Source organism: Mytilus trossulus, chromosome 14 (genome assembly GCF_036588685.1).
Source record: "Mytilus trossulus isolate FHL-02 chromosome 14, PNRI_Mtr1.1.1.hap1, whole genome shotgun sequence".
NCBI classification, from domain to species: Eukaryota; Metazoa; Mollusca; class Bivalvia; order Mytilida; family Mytilidae; genus Mytilus; species Mytilus trossulus.
Window position 1 is genome coordinate 26,393,944 of NC_086386.1, and position 22,395 is coordinate 26,416,338.

The window sequence follows — 22,395 nt, forward strand, 5'->3', positions numbered from 1 at the left end:
AAAACTTTAACCTGAACTTCGCACTATCATTTTCTATGTTCAGTGGACCATGAAATTGGGGTCAAAACTATAATCTGGCATTAAAATTAGAAAGATCATATATGGGGAACATGTGTACTAAGTTTCAAATTGACTTCAACTTCTTCAAAAACTACCTTGACCAAAAACTTTAACCTGAAGAGAACGGACACACAGACGGACGAACGAAAGGAGGCACAGACCAGAAGGCATAATGCCCCTCTACTATCCTAGGTGGGGCATAAAAATAGTGTGGAAAATGATTTTGCCAAACTGACGAATGACAGATAGACAGACTGACAGACGGAGTGCAAACCTCAAGTCCCCTTCGACTTCTTTGATAAGGGACTAATAAAAATATCCAATTTTTTTAGTGTTGTCTGCAAGTATTCATAAGAAAAACTTTTAGGCATAAACTGAACATTAAGTTGTACTAACCTTTCTGTTTTGTCTGTGTATTATCATTAGATCCTGTAGATTCTTCCTCTATCCAGTCCCTGGGTGAGTACCACCTTACAAAATCTTCTATAACACAACCAGGATTAGCTGCCTATAATGTAAATATATAAACTATGCTGCTGGACTGCTATGTGAAAGTACAAAATGGCAAATTTTTTAAGACAACAAACAAATGATAAAAAATATGATATATATAGAATTCAATTTGACATTTTTATACAACACTTCTGACTGGATGATGCCAATGTTATTGGGATATGACAATTGCAAATATCAGATTTACTGGGTCTTCTATCTGTCCTTAACCTCAATCCTTTATTGAATTTATTCTTTTAATACCTAAGGTGAAAATAATAAGGAGAAAACATGTGACCTGTATATTCAATGCTTTATTTAGTAATCTGACTGACTGGTTATACATGCTTATTCTTATTCGAGTAAATTGGTATTAATCAAAACAAGATAAGAACACCCAAATATGTCCTGCAGCATATCAAATCTTTCCCCACTTACTTTGAAAGACTCCATATCAGATATAAGACAAGCACTCTGCATCCTTGCTCTTAATTGTGCACCTTCTGCAGAAGTTCCTAACCTGTAATAAATAATAATCATTATATACATGTACATTGTATTAAACATATTTCAAAAAAGACCAAATACATTTTGAATAGTGGTTGCTCACCATTTAATTTTGCTTTTGTAGATATGAATTACCATTTTCAATAAATGACTGATGATGTAAACTCAAAAAGACAAAAATAAGAAACTTGACATAACTTTCATAAATGATTTACTTGCTTATTGTCTCGTTTAAAAGTAAAGGTTACAAATTAACCATAGTTTTGTTGCTCACCTGTTATTCAGTGGTTGTCATTTGTTGCTGTGTTACATATTTGTTTTTTATTATTTTTTTGTACATAGACCAGGCTGTTAATTTTCTGGTTTTAATTGTTTAACATTTGGTATTTTGGGTCCTTTGATAGCTGACTATGTGGCAGTGCTATGGGCTTTGCTCATTGTTGATGGTCATACAGTGACCTATAGAAGTTAACTTTTAAAAGTCAATTGGCCTCTTGTGGAGAGTTGTCTCATTGGCAATCATACATCCTCTTATTTATATATTGTATATATTAAGAGATGTTAAATGGAAAGCAATATCCTATGATTTCATCATAGATACCAGGACTAAATTTAGTATATACGCCAGACACGCGTTTCGTCTACATAAGACTCATCAGTGACGCTCGAATCAAAAAAGTAAAAAAGGCCAAATAAAGTACGAAGTTGAAGAGCATTGAGGACCAAAATTCCTATAAGTTTTGCCAAATACAGCTAAGGTAATCTATGCCTGAGGTAGAAAAGCCTTAGTTTTTCAAAAAATTCAAAAATTTGTAAACAGTAAATTTATAAATATAACCATATTAATGACAATTCATGTCAGAACAAAAGTGTTGACTACTGGGCTTGTGATACCCTCGGGGAAATAAATAAACCAGCAGTGGCATCGCATCGACCCAGTAGAAATTATTGCAAGGTTTTTAATATTGCGAAAAATGCCACAAAGTTGTAAACGCAATAATTTAAACACGCATTATGAAATATTTAATATGAAGTAAACAGTATTTTTCTCAAAATCGTAAAATTAAAAATCTCATTTATGTCTATAATGACAAAATTGCAATAATAAATAGACGCAATAATTTCTGAATTACAGCACATTTCAGTCAGTATGTAGCTAATGGTAATATCTTTGGTTAGCTTGCTTGTTAGCTGAACCGTGAAGTAATTGTAAGGTAATGTAAACTTCCCTCCTTTAATAGTAGACTAGCCCAACAGATACAAAATCTATCTCTCTGTAGGACTAAGCTACTTTAAAAGGAGGGTAGTTTACCTTACCTAACAATGACTTCACGGTTCAGCTAACAAGCAAGCTAACCAAAGATATTACCATTAGCTACATACTGACTGAAATGTGCTGTAACAGTATCCCAATAAGGTGCATTTTGTCTGTACACATGTTTTATTTGTTTGAACAAACTGTATATAAACAACCATGACTTACTTGGCAAGTATTTCAGCATGTTCTTCTAACATATCTTCTGTCATAGGAGCTGGCTCCTGGGTAACAGGTATATATAACTGTTCCCCTGTACTTAATAATTGAATATCATTAAATGCAGAAAGTCGTCCTTCAGGTTTATGTGTCACAGAGTCAACAAATGATGATGATTCACTTAGTGATGTGTCCATTGTTTCACTAGAATCTTCCTTTTCGTCAACGTCTTTGTCTAATTCTGTTGGTGATTTAGAAGGAGAGTCTTGACATTCATAAAATTCATCATCATCATCTCCTGAACTATCACTTTTTTTTCTTTCTGATTTATTTGAACATCCTTCTTTTCTTTTCCTATTTTCACTTTCACTTTTGTCATGTGATGCACAATTGTTTTCTACCTCCATTTCAGAAGAGTTTGAATCAATATTTGTTTGACTAGTATATCCTTTGAAAAGAGTTTCTCTCTGAATCTTTTTCTCTATACAACTATTTAACATCTGAAATAAATATGTAATAATATGCATTTAATTGATAATCTGAAATTAAAGGGATAACTTTCTGAAATTAAAGGATATCTTTTTATGTTTACAAGTTATCAGAACTCTTTTTACTATATCTCTCATCATGTAATCGTGAAAAAAGGTTTAAAATCATCGTTTATAATTCAGAGTTTAGTATGACGTCCATTATCACTGTACTATTATGCATATTTTTAGGGGCCAGCTGAAGGACACCTACATTGAAGACCCATTGGTTGCCCCTTTAATCATGCAAGTATTGATATTACAAAATCTGTTTTTACATACCTGTAATTTCTGATAAAGTAGACATGACCCTAAGTGTGGAGCTGATTTATTTATTCTGAAATAATATTAATTGTAAATATCAATTCTTCATTTTATCCATCACTTAGAAAGCAAAGAAAAATAAACAAAGGCAAAGTTAAATCATAAAACTATTTTCAATCGTCAATATATTAATATTACCATTAATTGTCCTATATTTTCTATTCTAAAAATACACAATGATTTTTTTTATTAATAAAAATTTGCACTTGCATTTGGACTACACTATAAATATACATTATATTTGACAGGTAATAAAAACAATCACAGTAATAAATACATACAGAAAGATTTCTGAATTTACAGTAACAATAATGTGGATTGATCACTGATTCATATATTCTTATAAAGCTGACTAAACTTTTTAAAACCTGTAGAGCCATTAAGTCTTGCCCAATTCATTAAAATAAATGTAGGGTGAAATCAATATGTGTGTGTAAGTTGTGTAGCTGTTTTGCCTTTTAAATCCAATATTTTTGCAAACTATAGTGTGTCATCTTTTAATAAAAACATCAGTTTTAATGCTTTTGAAAGAGATTGTGTGGATATAAGGAAATTTTAATCCTTGTAGGTATTAACGTGGTAGTTATGAAAACTTAGAAGCTCCAAAAATGTGTAAGACATTAAAAATATTACTCATGACCTTACCCTTCTATTTCATATTTATTCTCCCATCTGTACCTCATTTCCAGTACAAACTCCTGCCACATCTGAGCCAACCCCTTGAGGCCTCCATTGTGTTTGTTAACTATACATAAACACACAGCTAATCTGTACACTAAACTATCTGTAGGTGCTGTCTTTAATCTCTTAGGTAATGACTATAAATAGAAAATAATATAAATCTTGTTTCATGCATCAAAATAGTAAAAATATATATACTAGGATTCATTAATATTTCTGGGATAACATTTTTTGTGGATTTCTTAGGTACTGGATAAACAGGAATTTAAATGTCAATCAATTAATTTTTTTTAAAGGGTTGTATGCAAACTTTGCCAAAGCCACGAAATCAAATATCAACTAAAAACGTTTTCCTTAAGCCACTAATATTGGTAACCATGAAAAATAAATGAATTCACAGTATGAACAGTATGTCATCTTCTTTAACCTCTGTAGGGAAGCTTAAAATTTAAATGAAAAAATACAACTTACTCAAATATTCTTAAATGCTTGTGAAACAATTAGGGTTTGTTCATGCATGTGAGCATGCAAATTATAACATATTTTTTTTTTAATTACATTGTTGTAGATACCTTACCCTCATTTATCTGTACAATGTAATGAAATAATTAGCAAGAATGTGTCCATAGTACACAGATGCCCACTTGCACTATAATTTTTTTATGTAATTTAGAACAAAACTCTAATTTGGCATTAAAATTAGAAAGATCATATCATAGGGAACATTTGAACTAAGTTTCAAATTGATTGGACTTAAACTTCATTCAAAACTTACTTGACCAAAACTTTAACCTGAAGCAGAACAGAAGGACAAACGAATGAACAGATGAAGGAACAGACGAATGAACAGATAAAGGAACAGACGAATGAACAGATGCACAGACCAAAAAATATATTGCCTCTATGTGGGGCATAAAAACTGCTTGTATTTTGAAGGGTCAAGCAACTAACGCCATGTGCATATTCAAGATGACATGAAATTACGATCACTATCCTATATATTGATTAGCGACTTCTACAACTTTATAATCACCTCTAACAAAGCTGTAAACTTTGAAGGATTATTATTTTCACATGTGTTTTCTTCCTCCCTTTCATCATTTGCTTTCTCTAATGGATCTTTGGCATCAGGAAACAAAAACTGAAAATGAAATTTTAGGAAGAATTAATATTAAACTTCATTAAAACTTTCTTTTAATAATAATTTCTGTATTGCTCATCCTGTCTAAATCAGCCCTTTAATTAACCAGAGAAATTTCTGAAATAATCATTGAAACCTTTCACAGTAATCAATCATGCTATAAAGTTCATTAAACCCTGTCTTGACATGTCACCCTCTTCCTATTCCGCTGTACCTATGCATTTTGAATCTTAAACTTAATGATCAACTTTCTTCGAAAATCAGTTTTAACTAGTTCTGAAGGTTACCTTCATATACGTGTTTGACCAGGGGTCGAATTGAAGCCTTTTTATGTCTAGGCCAGCCAGACCAGTGGACTGAAAAATCTACTGGTCCGGCTCTAAAACTACTGGTCAAGATTGCGATGAAATCTATGATTTTTATCGACAAATTTGTACTGGTTCATCAGACCACTTACTGACACAATCTACTGATCCGACGCAAATTCTACTGGTCTCGGACCACCGAACCAGTGCTAATTTCGACCCCTGGGTTTGACAGTATATCAGCATCTTATCAATCAATTAACACTATTTGATTGTGATTGATTGTTGGAGACTTATGTCACTGTCATCACTATTGGCGATATCCTGGAGGTAAGTTTTTATTGGTTAAGGAAGAAATGATATGACATAATAAATATTTACCAGCAGTATGTCATTAATGGTATCATGAGATATCGGTGCCTCTGCCTGTTTGACTGATAATCTACTTCCTGCTTTAGAGACAACATTACTCAGTGATGGAATGTTATAACCAACTTTATTCTCTGTCAGTCTGTGTAAAGCATGACTTATATCTGCTGTGGCATCTGAAATTAATAATTAACAATAATATACTCGACTGTTTCCCTTGGGTAAATTTTAATATATATGTATAGAAGATTATTTCTGAAAATCAAGGTGACTCAAGGGCAAGTCATAGTTGGAAAGTTAACTTATCATGATGCTGAACAGACATAATCTAAAAGAGGTTGCTAAATGACAAGAAACAATGTTGTGAAAACCAAAAGGTATTTTTAATAGATCAAAAGCTTGATATATTTCAAATAGAATGCAGTGTTAATTATAACAAAGTCAGGGGGGATAACTCACATTGCATTAAAGTCTATTTTTCATAAATATACAGATCTAAAGAAGTAATAATCCATTTCTGTGACAAAACCATTTTATATTCATGTAAGCTTTATACCCCTATGATCAGTGGCTAGGGCCTAGGGATATAGTGTTAACTCATCATTCTGTCTTTATCTCTTTCGATATTTTAGAAATTAACCAGTTGTCAGTACTCTATGTTATATGACTGTGTTGGTATGTAGCTAATTGTTTCGGGGATCAGAAATGTAAATGGTGCTTCACAGTTCAAATTTATTTAACATAAAATAAAGAGACGTCTGCTTTGAGACTACCTCCTTTCTAATGGCCTTATTTATGTAAAAAAATCAACGAAAAACAAATATGTAACACATAAAGAAATGACAACCACTGAATTACAGGCTCCTGACTTGGGACAGACACATACATAAATAATGTGGCGGGGTTAAACATGTTAGCGGGATCCAAACCCTCCCCTAACCTGGGACAGTGGAATAACAGTACAACATAAGCACGAACTAAAAAATCAGTTGAAAAAGGCTCAACTCATCAGATAGACAAAAAATAATAGTATTGTATTGTATTGTATACAACAGTTCAACCTTGTTTGGATGTTTGTACAACACCTTTGTCTACCGTATTTTAAAATGAAATTACATGTACAAGAAACTCAATAAAACTGACTCTTAGGTAAATGACTACATTGAATAAGTGCTTCACATGATGGGGAATACAAAATGTACAACTTGTTACTAGTTAACCTTTAATTGTTTCTATCATACCATTTTCTTCTTCATCAGATAAAATGTTCCACAACAAATCTCTTGTTGTCTCCTTACTGTAACAGTGCTTTAAAAACTTGTGTATATAAGTCCCTGTAAATAAACAAATTCAAATAAGATTCAAATAAGTAATATAAACTGTATCAATTGTATAAATTAATTTTTACTTGACCTGACAAAATTTGAAGTATGGTATAGATAGTAGAATCTTGCTATAATTATCTACTAGCCTTTTGCTAAATCTAAAACTTTGTATAAATTTCAATTATTTGTTTTGCATTAAAAATTTTAACACAATTTAGTTTCTCAATTCTGAATTTTTCATTTATGCATTCACTTGCTAAAACGCAGCCAAAACTAGATATCAACAAAAGCAGTACTTTAAAAAGATGTCTACTACAAAGACAAAAGAATGTTGCTTTTATGTACCAAAGATTAATGTAAAATTAATTAATATTGATGACAATTCAATGGCATCACAGCATGAATTTCACACTGAAACACCAAAATGATATCATTAAATTCATTTACCAAAATTTTTTGTCAATTTTTAATTTTTTTTGCAATTGAAGGAAGGGTGTTTATAAACAGTACTAGTGGCACTTAACAAACCATCTTCTGTAGTACATTACCTAGTAAACATTGTGGATCTTCAGTTTTATTTATTTTTGCTGTCCACTGAGGTGCTAAAAGTGGATCAAGATCGCTACAAGTATAAATATCCAATTAGATAATCTGGTTATCAATTTAACAAGGCTAAATAACAAGAACGAATAGCAATTTCACAGAAATCCTATCAAAGGAAAATGTAAAATTTGAAAATCCTTAACTTTTCAATGTGTTTCATTTCAAAAACGCTTTCTCATTTTACAATGCTATATTAACCATTAATTACCTTATACTTTTAAAGATATCAATTTCAGTTGGGTTTTTTCAAGAGTTCGACTTAAAATATAATACAATTTATTTATATATTATATTGCTTTGCACACTTAAACTGGTTACTTTTTTCTACTAAAAAAAATTCCAATAGTTATCATTGAACAAAGAATAATGAGAAATGTAAGTCTCTTGACAAATAAACTTGACTACATACCTATAATTTTGGTTTTCTACGATCATATCCTCTGACAGGCTATACCAGGAACAAAACAATTGTAGAGCACTGAAAAAATATAAAATATATTAAACAATAGCTACTAATGTGTAACAGATATTTGATTCACAACAGATATTTCACCTGCTTCAGATGTTAAAGGAGATTATTATGAACTGTACATGTTAACTTAAAGCCTTAAATTTAATAAGTTTGGCAATTCCTTTGTACTGAAATCTTAGTTAGGCATTGGTGTTGCACTGAAATCGTAGTGAGGCAATAGCTTTGTATGGAAATCTTGGTTAGGCAATAGTTTTGTGATTTTAAAAATCTTAGTTGGACAATAGTTTTGTGATTTTAAAAATCTTAGTTGGACAATAGTTTTGTGATTTTAAAAATCTTAGTTGGACAATAGTTTTGTGATTTTAAAAATCTTAGTTGGACAATAGTTTTGTTCTAAAATCTTAGTTGGGCAATTGCTGTCTCCTGAAATTTAAGTTTGGCAATGGCTTTACCCTGAAATCTCAGTTAAACATAAGCCTTGTATTAACCTCTTAGCTAGGCAAGAGATTACTACTGAAATTTCTGCCAAGATGTATAACTTTGATTAAAAAATCTTCTAAAGTCCATTTAATGTTTTATTTAGGACCATTGCAGCTGGTCCGAGAACACAATTAATTCGTAGTGCATTTCTTTTAGAACATAAATGAAAATAAAAAAAATCCCACCTGCGCTTTCTCAATGAAATTTTTACAGTGTGTTGTACTACTTTTGGGACAAATTATATCAAAATTATAGAAAACTTCATCGCCTCTAACTCAAAATATGGACAATTTTGTGTTTAGGGTGTCTTGAAATCTTTTGACAGCTTCCGAAGTGCTAATTTTTAACCTTTTTCAGCTGGACCAAATCACTACTTTCCTGTAAAATTCTGGACCCAAATTTTTTTAACAGTGTAATTTCACCCCCCTACTTACAATTTGAGGCATTAAACATGGAGAAATAAATTTGGAAGGGGTATAAAAATTATTGGCAAGTAACCCACTGTTAACACTAGGGACTATATTCGTGAACAACGAAAATCAAGGGACGACAATTGTGGTCTCGGACCTAATAGGATAGAAAGAGTTGACAAATCTTAAACTAGAGGCTCTAAAGAGCCTGTGTCGCTCACCTTGGTATATGTGAATATTAAACAAAGGAAGCAGATGAATTCATGACAAAATTGTGTTTTGTTGATGGTGATGTGTTTTTAAATCTTACTTTACTAAGGGAGCTACCATTTGATTTTTATGGGGGGGGGGCTAGGATGAAAAATTGTGTCCTGCCTTTTTTTTTATTTGTAATCTCTGTCCTGCCTTTTTATTTTTCAGTCTATTCGGTCCTGCCTTTTTTTTCTTAGCTTATCCTGACTTTTTTACAACAATTGTCATCCTGTCTTTTTTTTTTTGCCAAGGTACTCATCCTGCCTTTTTTTTTTACTCAAAATCCTGTCCTGCCTTTTTTTTTCAAAATTCATCCTAGCCCCCCCCCATAAAAATCAAATGGTAGCTCCCTAAACAGTCTTGCTGCTTACAATTATCTCTATCTTTAATGAAATTGGCCCAGTAGTATCAGTGGAAATGTTAATTAAAAATTTACAAATTTTATGAAAATTGTTAAAAATTGACTATAAAGGACAATAACTCCTTAGGGGGTCAATTGACCATTTCGGTCATGTTGACTTATTTATAGATCCTACTTTGCTGAACATTATTGCTGTTTACAGTTTATCTTTATCTATAATAATATTCAAGATAATAACCAAAAACAGCAAAATTTCCTTAAAATTACCGATTCACGGGCAGCAACCCAACAACAGGTTGTCAGATTCATCTTCCAATTACAGGGCAGATAGATATTGATCTGAAAACAAATTCAACCCAAGTCAGATTGCTCTAAATGCTTTGGTTTTGAGTTATAAGCCAAAAACTGCATTTTACCCTTATGTTCTATTTTTAGCCTTTGTGGCCATCTTGGTTGGTTGACCTGGTCACGCCACTCATTTTTTAAACTAGATACTCCAAAGATGATTGTTGCCAAGTTTGGATTAATTTGGCCCAGTTGTTTCAGAGGAGAAGATTTTTGTAAAGATAACTAAGATTTACGAAAAAATGGTTAAAAATTGACTATAAAGGGCAATAACTCCTAAACGGGTCAACTGACCATTTCAGTCATGTTGACCTATTTGTAGATAATACTTTGTTGAACATTATTGCTGTTTATAGTTTATCTCTATCTATAATAATATTCAAGATAAAAACCAAAAACAGCAAAATTTCCTTAAAATTACCAATTCAGGAGCAGCAACCCAACAACCAATTGACCGATTCATCTGAAAATTTCAGGGCAGATAGATCTTGACCTGATAAACATTTTTATCTCATGTCAGATTTCCTCAAAAGGTTTCGGTTTTTGAGTTATAAGCCAAAAACTGTATTTTACCCCTATGTTCTATTTTTAGCCGTGGCGGCCATCTTGGTTGGTTGACCAGGTCACGCCACACATTTTTAAAACTAGATACCCCAAAGATGATTGTGGCCAAGTTTGGATTAACTTGGCCCAGTAGTTTTAGAGGAGAAGATTTTTGTAAAAGATTACTTTAATTTACGAAAAATGGTTAAAAATTTACTATAAAGGGCAATAACTCCTAAACGGGTCAACTGACCATTTTGGTCATGTTGACTTATTTGTAGATCTTACTTTGCTGAACATTATTGCTGTTTACAGTTTATCTCTATCTATAATAATATTCAAGATAAAAACCAAAAACAGCCAAATTTCCTTAAAATTACCAATTCAGGGGCAGCAACCCAACAACCAATTGACCGATTCATCTGAAAATTTCAGGGCAGATAGATCTTGACCTGATAAACATATTTACCCCACGTCAGATTTGCTCTAAATGCTTTGGTTTTTGAGTTATAAGCCAAAAACTGCATTTTACCCCCATGTTCTATTTTTAGCCCTGGTGGCCATCTTGGTTGGTTGACCGGGTCACGCCACACATTTTTTGAACTAGATACCCCAATGATGATTGTGGCCAAGTTTGGTTTGATTTGGCCCAGTAGTTTCAGAGGAGAAGATTTTTGTAAAAGTTAACAACGACGACGGACGACGGACGCAAAGTGATGGGAAAAGCTCACTTGGCCCTTCGGGCCAGGTGAGCTAAAAAACTTGGTATGACCAAAGCTTTATAAATTATAACACTGCTTGCAAAGTTTCATAACAATAGGATATATATTATAGACAGTATGTTAAATTCTATACTCATCTTTGCGTGTTAAATTTTGGACGTTAAAATTGAATAATTTCAACTATCAACATTTTGGGCTTTGAAAATTAAAATATTGCAAAAAAATACTTTTTAAATGCTCTAATATATCATTTGTTATGTACTTAAAGCAATAGAGTACTCATTTGATTTATCAGACTTAGCATAATTATTCAAAAGTCAAATTTATATCAGCCTGGGCCTAAAAATTGAGGTTTTTCAATGAAAGGGGGCCTTACATGAAGATGTAATATTTTCCAGCAATTTTAAATTTGTGAAGCTTTTTGGTTATAAATAATCCTTACATATGTATTGAATGTACTTGAAATGGATAGAAAAGTCACAAATAACATATCATATTAGTTTAAAAGGGTCTTAAGCCAAGTAAGACTGGAAAAAAATAAGGGTAAATTTAGGCCGTGCCACATATTTCCATTAAAAAATGCATATTGAGGCTATAAGAAATAAAAAATTGTGTCTTTTTTATCATTTCTATACTCATGTCCCATGATACATTAAATCTGGGCACAAAAAGGCTCTTGCAATTAACTTTTCTTACAGACAGTATCAGGGTTTCCCCTGGGTCAATTATTTTTTTCGCCACCTCTTTCGCCAAAACAATATATTTTTCGCCACTTTATTATTTTTTTCGCCAAGTAACACAAATATATATTTCTTATAAAATTTTCCTTTTTTTCCAGCACCCCTCCCCCTCCCTCATCGCCCAAATAAGAATTGTTTTTTACAACAAAACGAAGCATCTTATCACTTGGAATTGATCCCTCGTGTAAGGTGTAGTCATTACATTGAAGGGTTACTCTCATGCCAACCTTTTGGATAGATTTCATAACGAGAGTTTTCTTTTCTAGACCATCGTAAATAAGTAAAACTTTATGCTTGAAACATGTGTGTAACTGAAACGACTTTAAAGTACCCACTCAAATCAATGATCTATATGAAATTTGAATTATAAAGTTTTAAATCAGAGACCTTTCTTGCTTTGAATATTTTTCGTCATAACAACAATTTTCTTTTCTGGACTAAAATTAAAAGAAGAAGAAGCGTAAAAATTTTGCTTCAAACACGTGCGTTGCAAAGTTGTTAATAAATCCCTTTTGTGACATGTGACAGAAGCCATTTAACCATAATTTCATTTTGTAATATCATACAATCAACACCTTTATTAATTAGTCCTTTGATGTCGATAGCTTTGAATGCAATCAGCTGATTATTGATTTTCTGTCAAAATCTTGACGAGTTCAAGGTGAATTCCGAGTCTGATCGGTAAAGTCAGAGAAACCCGTAAAAAGTAAATAAACATGATGGCTGAAAATAAATCGTTTTATATATTTCTTTCGCCAAATTCTTTCGCAAATGACGAATTTTAATCGCCACAATTATTATTTTTTCGCAAATTGCGAAAATGGCGACCGCCAGCGGAAACCCTGGACAGTATGGTCTGATACAAAGATTTTTGCCTTTTTAATGAAAAACTTGAATGCAATTTTAGTCTCAACAGGCTTATATTTAAACCACTTGCTATCCTACAGAAGAAAAGAAAGATATCATGTGAGATGGAACAGGTACAATAGACATTTTAAAGTGCTTTTGATACAAATTTAGTGAGATCTTTATTGTGGACTTCAAATTTTATGTACCAAGAACCCCACTTTTGACTTCATCCAAACAGGGCGTTAGACAAGGGTCATTTATACAACACATTTTTCACATATTGTCTGAGATAATCTTCTTTTCTGTATATTCTGAGTTCATAAACAAGTAAAAGAACTAGATAAAGGCATAGAAACACAAGTATTGTCACATGAAAACCTGTCAGATAGAAAGTCAGGATGCCATGTATGCATAAATATTGAAAAAGCCTTAAAATGCCTATTTTGACCATAAAATGCCAAAATTGGCCATTTTTGCAGTAATTCTATAAAATAAAAGTTTAAATCCTTTAGTTTCAAGCTATTTTACTTATTGACACCACCAAATCATTTAGGGAAGTTGCCAAAGTACAGATTCTATATTTACAGACTTCACCTCTTAGGTCCGAGAACACAATTAATTCGTAGTGCATTTCTTTTAGAACATAAATGAAAATAAAAAAAATCCCACCTGCGCTTTCTCAATGAAATTTTTACAGTGTGTTGTACTACTTTTGGGACAAATTATATCAAAATTATAGAAAACTTCATCGCCTCTAACTCAAAATATGGACAATTTTGTGTTTAGGGTGTCTTGAAATCTTTTGACAGCTTCCGAAGTGCTAATTTTTAACCTTTTTCAGCTGGACCAAATCACTACTTTCCTGTAAAATTCTGGACCCAAATTTTTTTACAGTGTAATTTCACCCCCCTACTTACAATTTGAGGCATTAAACATGGAGAAATAAATTTGGAAGGGGTATAAAAATTATTGGCAAGTAACCCACTGTTAACACTAGGGACTATATTCGTGAACAACGAAAATCAAGGGACGACAATTGTGGTCTCGGACCAGCTGTAACGGAATAATTAGTCCCATTTTTATATGATTTCAAGTTCGACTTTATTTCTAAATCTCATTAAATAACCTGTTCTATAATTTGAACTTAACAAGACAATGCTTTTTGATATATTGAATAAGCTTGTATAAAGCATGCATTTTTAATTCTTTTTTAAAATATTTACCTGATAGGATCCTCGATTGCACCAAACGGGAGACTACCGAAGGATGAACAACCAATTTCATCTTCCATAGGAGATGATAAATCTGTAACAATATAGATAAAAGTTAAAAATTGAGTGATTTTTTTTAGAACTTGTTGTATTATATGTTCTTAATTTAATTTAACCACCATTAAAAAGGGTGAGATTTGAGAACTTGACAGAGAATCAAATAGCTGAAAGCTCTGAAGAAAAATGACGCCACTGTCTCTTATATTAGGATAGTTTTTATGCAAGTCTTGATTTTCACATACCGTAATTTGTTTAACAATGCAACATGTCTCGTAAGCATATAATTGATATTCGTATATGTGTGTGTGTGAAGTCAAGGTGCCAACTGGCTGGGTTTTTTTTTAAGACAAATGAATAGGTCAAGACTACCTGAATTGTACAAATAAATCCCGTGGAAAGGCTTCTATATTTCTCACTGGTACATAGGCTGAATCCGGGTCCATTCGCGCCCATTCACGTTTGCACCAACTCATGTTCGCCCCCTTTCACTTTCACACCCTACATGTTCGCAACTAATCTTAATTGGTTTTGTGTTTAATAACTCTGTAAGCAAGTGTTTTCTTATAAGTATAATTGTTGTCATTGTCTCAAAATAAAGTGAGACAGCATTTTTTTTTTGTGTTGAATAAATCTTAATCATGTTTTGGATAGGGTATTGTTAAAGATAATAATAATCCTTTCTAAATAAAGTGGTATTTTGTCAACGTTTTATTTAGCGTTGAATAACTCTTAATCATGTTTTGGTTAGTGTATTGCTATACTTTGTTTCATTGACCTCTTTCATAATGAAGTGAGATTCTGACTTTTTTTTTTTCTGTGTGTTGAATAAATTTTATCATGTTTTGGTTATAATAGTGGATTGCTATATTTTGGTTCCTATATTTTATTGTTTCGTTGTTTCAGATCAAAGGGCTTAAAAACAATTATCTTTTGTGTTTTTCCTTTAAAATCTTCAATGTTTTACTCATACCAAGCTATAAATACATTCAGTATTTACACCAAAGCAATTTAAAACAACAATCATGATTTTCCAATTATTCAACTTGAATTTGAATTAAAATTGGGCGCGAATGAGTAGAGTGCGAACGAACCTTGGGTGTGAACGTGCGAGGTGCGAAAGTGTATTGGGCGCAAACAGACCTGAGTCCACATAGTCTGAACCCCCTTCTCCCACAAAATATGAAGTAAATTAAAAACAAATTGTTCAGAGAACAATTGAAGTCTTTCCACTAGAAAAGATCGATTTTTATATTGAAATATGAAAAATCAGTTTAAAATGTTAGTTCCTATGGCTTTATGACGTCCTATTAACCTATGACCTTGACCTCAATTTCAAGGTCACATACCATGGACCTTGAATCAAAATATCCTAGGTCTTTAATAAGTTTGGTTAATGAGTACTACCACTTGACGCGTAATTTTAAATGTAAGATGGACAAAAACTCCCTTTTATTGTATGCGCAGCCTTTCAACCAAAATATACAAGTAAGGACATGTCGCAACTAATAATTTATGAAAAATTATTTGTCAAAATGTCATACAGTATTTGAAAAGAAGTGAAAATAAGCCAAAATCAAAATTTATAATATGACCTTGACCTTTGACATTGACCTCATTTTCATTTTTAGTACCAATGACCTCATGAAGACCTTAGGTCTCTATCAGTTATGGTTTACCAGTTGAAAATGCATATCGCTTGAATCAAATGAAAAAGGGGGAATAACTCTCATATGGAGTCCCCATAGAGCTATGGTTCAAACGAATATTCTTATCCTAAATATGTAACGAGCAATTTGGTAAAATAAAATCTTTTAAGGTTACGAAAGAGAGGTGGCCACAAGAAAAACAGTGTTTGGGGAGATAACTCTTACAACATAATGTATTTTGTTATAATTACATTTGATATATGTTTCATTATAATACTTTATTCTGATTGGCTAACTGCACATCACATGTTATTCCTCAAGCAATTGCATCACTCAATAAAACTTTTCATTCATGATAACACGTGGTCCCACAATAAAGTGCACAGATGAATTGAATAAAAAAAGTTATAAAATTCGTGTTTTCATGATCCTAGCTAAAAAAAGTAATTATAAGTATTGAATGTTTCTTTTTGTAACCTCATAGGGTTGCAAAAGCGTTGACCATGTGCACATTTTTAGAATGAAGCGCTTACGCTTACGTACTTCATACAAAAAGTACTTCGGTCAACGCTTTTACACCTCAATGAATTTACAAAAAAAAAGCATTCAATACTTAAATGCAGTTGTAAATTTTTAAAGCAAAAAGAGTTAATACTAACTTTCACTTTTTTTGGATGTTCATGTACATTTTGTATGTATTTATTTTTCTCAACTACATGAATTTTTTGGTGTATTTTTAATGATATATATGAGTAGTCCAAATAATTATTACGTCTGGCAAGGCTTTTTAAATTTTATTCTGGGACACCTTCCTATGACCACGAGGCTATGTTAATTTTTTTCTGGGACGCCTTCTTAGGAAGCCTTCCTACGAACGTCTTAGGAAGGCGTCCCAGAAAAAAATAAAATAGCCTTGTCAGACGTCATTATTATTTGGACTAATACATGAGATATTGGATATTTTTATGCATTATTTAACCAGTTGAGTCTTTTACAGGATTGTTTGTTTAATGCTGTTTAAACATTACTGAAAAAAAAACACCTTAAATTTGCTAATTATTTGGCATGAAAGTTTGATTTATTGAAAGGGACTCATAGTTTTCCATTTAATTTTAATAATTGTCTAATGGTTAAAACAATAGCTTCGTTGTTTACTTTTATACACAACAACATATTCACTTTGGTTTCGTTGTTTACCTAATATTCACTATGTACTTGGTAACAGTTATTAATTAATTGAATAGAAAATATTATAATAAATATTATTGGAAGCCGAATTGACGTCAAATAGGTGCCGATTTGACTAGATGCCAATTTAACCAGGTGCCGACTTGACTTGTACGTTTCAATTCCTCTGCGATCGTTTGCGGTATTTTCTTGAGAAAACCTATTTTCCATCATCAAAGAGAAGAAGAAACTGCTTGAAATGATTCCCGAACGCTTCGTGATTGTTAAAATAAGTTTAATTCACTCAAAAAACAATTTTAAAACTTGCGATGTTTAAACAGGAAGTTTCAAAAGCACGTGTAAAAGAAGAAATTAACCGGAGAGAGTGGAAATCCGTACATAACAAATATCACTATAGTACGACTTTTAAAGCAAAACAGTTTCATCCTTTTGTAAAACAGTCTTAAATATACCTATCACATTAATGTTTGAAGGGTCTTAAGCTTATTCAAACCATATAAGTCGGTATGAAACACCAAAACGGAATGATAATAACCGATTACGTTTTGTAGTTTACAAAATTCTGGACTGGTTCCTGTCAAACTACAACACTTTGTTCGACTGTAGTGGAATACAAACAGAAACCAGTTAGTTTGTAAACTGGTTCCTGGCTGATTACTACACAATGCTCATGCATAATGATAACACAAGCACATTCCAGTTTGTATTGAAATTAGTAAATACGAAACCAAGCGCGGTAGGCAGAGAAATCAGGTCGGCAGTTATGGAACAATGACTGCGTCATTTTCCAAAAATGAAATTTAACCAAAGGTTGGTGTATGGTATGATGACTTCTATACTAGTTTACTGGATTGTTTAAGTTGTTGAGTTGCTGTCTCATTTATAGATACCCCATATCTCATTTTTTTGGTAATAAGTAGAACCAGAACCAGCCTTTGAAGTTTATTTGGATTTTGTTATGGTCCTTCCATATACCGGGGTAGTATGCTTTTTTAATTGATCTATATCTATTTGGATATTTAAAAACTGCCACAACAACATATCAATTGACATATTTTACCTAGCCTTGGATCCTTGCAGACTTCTCTGTCTTATAGAAATGGGGAATAACAAAAGATTGGACACATGTAATTTAAGATTTAAACACAGAATTGTGTGATAGGATCATTTTCTGATACAACATTCACAAATCAATAAATTGATCAATTTTATTTATCATTTATTTGATTAATCACGTCAGTTAAAAATACCTGATAAATATTTAAAATAAGCAACCAAATTTAATTTAATTTTTCTTTTATCTCAAGATCAATATTTACATGGAATGTTTACATATTCCCCAAATGAGCAATAAACTCAGCAATACACCATGGCCCTAGGGATACCAGACTAAAATTGGGCAAGGAAAATACACTGCAATATTTGCCAAACAGATTCATTATCAACAATTTAATGCAGCAAAAGTTTCTGTACATATAGAATTCACATTTTTTTTGCATACAAATATAAGTGTGGCAGAGTCAACTAATTCAAAGTCTTCATTAAACGAATTAAAATTGACATACTGATAGGCTTAATTGTAAATAATCAGATAATGGTTCCTATCCTTGACCTATTTAAAAGTCACTGCATAAAAACCCAACAAAGATCAATCAAGTTATGATTTACCAGGCTATTTCTTACATATTTCTTGTTTTTGCATTATGCAATACTGTGAATTCACTATAATTCGTTGGATACTAATTTTCGTGGATTTCATGGGTACAGGAGAACCACCAATTCAAATGTCCAATGCATTACAAATTTTCTGAAGAAATGTATGCAGACTTTTCCAAACCCACGAAATTAAATATCCACAAATATGCAAATTGTCCTCAAACCACGAAAATTGGTACCCACGAAAATAAAAGAATCCACAGTATTCATTATAAATTTCTTTACCAATTTAGATGTCACACTTAAGCGAGATATAAAATCTTTGCCTCTTATCACTAAAAACTGACGAAATCAACATCATGAATATTTCATGAATATGTGTTATATTAATTCAAAACTGTGGCACAAAACTGATATCTACAGAAAAATGGGTAAAATCTTAATCTGAATCGAATGACAAAACTCAAAGTTCTTTTTTCAGGACACCATGCAAATACTTTTGGCAAGACATGATATTCAGCCACAGTGTATAATTTGTTATTTAAGCTTTTTGGACATGTGCTCGTCAACAATTTAATTAGTTCTCCATGCATGACTTACCATTAGGGTCTTCTACCAACACAATAATAAAAAGTTTTTAAAATGCAATGAAAATAGGAGCAAAAAAGCACTATTTGAGTAATAATACAGTTGACTTTCCAATTATAAAAGAATGCATCATTGATTTGGATGAGATATGTCTCTTTTATTACAGGATCATTAAAATAATGGTGAAAAGATTTGGTTTGAAAAGTTTCAAAAATAAGTGTTATAGTTTTCTTTTAACAAAGATTGCACAGGATGAGACCTTGTTGAAAGATATAAATCTACATCAGCCATTGTTTTTAAATTATAACTCCTAATGTTTATCTGTGAAAAACTCTACCTGGTGGTTCCTGTGGCCAAGGGGAGTTAACCCATTCCTGGAGCTGATAGGTAAATCTGACAGCCACATCTACAGTTGGTCTAGGTGTCACTTGTGTTGCCTAAAGTAATTTCAAGATAATGAGTTCATTATTAGTGTATTTTTATTTAAGATTTAAGATAAAGTATTCACAGATTTTGATCTTTTCGAGAATAAAATGTCTAAAGTTTAAGATAACTGTTGTGATATAACATCAATACGAACTGTTTCATTTGTTTCTTGTTACAAGATGTTTCACTTTAAGTCTAAAAAGCTACATGTATCAAAGGAATAACATATTATGTTGTTAAGTGACCATCAATACTTAGGTTCTCCATGTGATGGTCTCAAGAAGTTGAGTATACAGTATCCTACATGATGATTAAATTGTTTTTTTTTAAATTTTACCAACCAGTTTTGACTTAAAGACATCAAGAAGACCAGCTAGATGTGAATATTGTTGGGGAATACGAGTCAGATGTATGACATCAAACTCTACCGACATCTCAGACATAACACTGGTCCCACAATACATCTGTCTCCACGGCTGCTGTATCTGTATAAACACAGGTATTGAACTGAAAGTAGAAAGTGAAAGTCAATATCTACCCACAATACATCTGTCTCCAGGGCTGTTGTATCTGTAAAACAGAGGTATTGAACTCAAAGAAAAATGGAAAGTATACAACTACCCATAATACATGTCTCTTTATGGCTTATATACCTGATTAAGAAAAACTGCATTGTTACTAAAATGAAAAGGGACCCTAAAGAGGGTGCAGTTTGTTTACCTGCACAATAATTTGGAAGGGAGTTGGCATGTAAAATGAAACACGAATTTACAAAATAATTGGTATTCTGAAACTCTTACAGAAACCGCAAAATGACTAAGTAAGATAGCAGTAAGCCAAAAATACATGTACACAGTAAAATTGAGAAAGGAAATGGTGAATATGTCAAAGCGACAACCACCCGACCATAGAGCTAACAACAGCCGAAGGCAACCAATGGGTCTTCAATGTAGAGAGAATTCCCGCACCCGTAGGTGTCCTTCAGCTGGCCCCTAAAATATGCATAATAGTACAGTGATAATGGACCTCATACTCCACATTACACCTAAAATATAAAATGTGTACAGGTTACTATGTATTTGATGGTGGCCAAAAACCAAAATGAAGCTTGTGTATGAAATCATAATGATTATCATGGTGATGGATCCCTGCTTAACGTCAAAACAACAAGTTTATATGCCTATTCAAGAAGGAAACATGCTAATGTTATAAGAATATTAACCTTCCTTTCTACTTCCCCATGGGTGACTGGGGAATAGAAATATGGTCACTTGGTCTTCTCCCAACCAGCAGTAAAACGCTTGCTTAAGTTGGCGTCCGTTTGGCTGTGCGGGATGTATCAAATTCGCAGTCACGTCCAGTCAGAAGGGGGACGTTAAATCCGATGCCTTGTGTAAAGAGAGTGCCACGCTCATTGCACATTAAGAACCCTTGCAACAACTCTTTGAGGGGTCCGTAGGTGGCCTGTTGCAAGGCAAAATTTCTGTCACTATCCAATATACCCTTATTTTCCAGTGGCAGTCCAAATTTCCCCGACCATCATCCCAGATTATATCAACCTACCTATTGTATTTATTGTGAACTTGTTCTCGTCCTGAATATGCATGAACTATTTGCCAATGGACGTTAAGCAACCAACAACCAATCAATCAACCTTTCTACTAGACCAACACACTGAGCTTATTTTTTAACATGCTAGTTATCAAGGTAACAGACCCCAGAAAGACATGTCCCCTTACAGGGACACATAATTCTGAGCTGATCAGCCTTTACTTTTACTCTTAGTAAATATGCGGCATGCTTAGAGGAGAAGTAGAAAATACCAATCTTAAAGGTCTATGGTTTGACCTGGATTGGTTTTGAACCCATAACCTCTCGCACTCCAAGGCAAACACAACCAGAAACCCATAGGAGGTAATTTTATATCAAATGGTTAGAATATTTGATTTTGCTGAGAAGAGAAAAATAAAGTACCTTGATGAATTGGTGAGTGCCACTGACACAGAACTGAGTAAAACTTTGGCTCTACTCTCACTGTCTATTGCCTTGTTTCTGTCTGCTGGTGTTATTACTATAAATTCTTGTAATCCATACCTGCAAAAAAATTCATAATATAGAATCGGTATACAGTTAACTTGATGTACTGTAAACTCAACTTATTTTTGTGGAACTTTTTTTTTGTGTTTAGCCATTAAAAGAGGACTTTTCGGCAACTTATTTTTTTAAAACCCATTGATGCTGTTAATATGAAAGGCTAATTCTTCTTTAAGTAATATATTTCCCATTAATTACTTTGTCTGCCATTTGGATGAATTTGAATATTTTTTCAAAATCAGACATGAAATTCTATACTTTATACTCCTAAAATACCTACAGTCTGACAAGACAATGTGCCTTTGATGGGAAGTCATTATCTGTACTCATTAGATCTGTTAAAACTGTGGGCATCTCATCTGAAAAAATAAAAGTACCAGTAATGATAAGTCACAAATGGTTTTTTTTTGCATTTATTTTTGTTAATGTCAAACAATGCTAGCCTAATTTATATTCTTTTTTTTGGGGGAACAGCTGGATACAAATAATGCATACCAAATTCATAAAAAAAATAAATTATAGTTTTTGTCACACTAAAAAAAAA

At 32.4% G+C, this 22,395-nt stretch overlaps 1 protein-coding gene across 3 annotated transcripts in view; it reads right to left on the reverse strand.

Moving 5' to 3' along the window:
* Nucleotides 1-22,395, reverse strand: part of LOC134696906 (rab3 GTPase-activating protein catalytic subunit-like) — a 38,494-nt gene that overhangs the window by 4,949 nt on the left and 11,150 nt on the right. For all 3 annotated transcript variants that reach the window (XM_063558871.1, XM_063558872.1, XM_063558873.1), the window contains 15 exons: nt 22,132-22,210; nt 21,732-21,851; nt 20,099-20,264; nt 19,669-19,768; nt 14,206-14,287; nt 8,218-8,286; nt 7,754-7,827; nt 7,122-7,214; nt 5,893-6,056; nt 5,099-5,206; nt 4,030-4,202; nt 3,343-3,397; nt 2,543-3,033; nt 991-1,072; nt 457-568 (listed from right to left, as the gene is read on the reverse strand). In XM_063558871.1, coding sequence (XP_063414941.1) covers nt 457-568; nt 991-1,072; nt 2,543-3,033; nt 3,343-3,397; nt 4,030-4,202; nt 5,099-5,206; nt 5,893-6,056; nt 7,122-7,214; nt 7,754-7,827; nt 8,218-8,286; nt 14,206-14,287; nt 19,669-19,768; nt 20,099-20,264; nt 21,732-21,851; nt 22,132-22,210 — 1,968 coding nt within the window. The remainder of the gene's footprint in view (nt 1-456; nt 569-990; nt 1,073-2,542; nt 3,034-3,342; nt 3,398-4,029; nt 4,203-5,098; nt 5,207-5,892; nt 6,057-7,121; nt 7,215-7,753; nt 7,828-8,217; nt 8,287-14,205; nt 14,288-19,668; nt 19,769-20,098; nt 20,265-21,731; nt 21,852-22,131; nt 22,211-22,395) is intronic.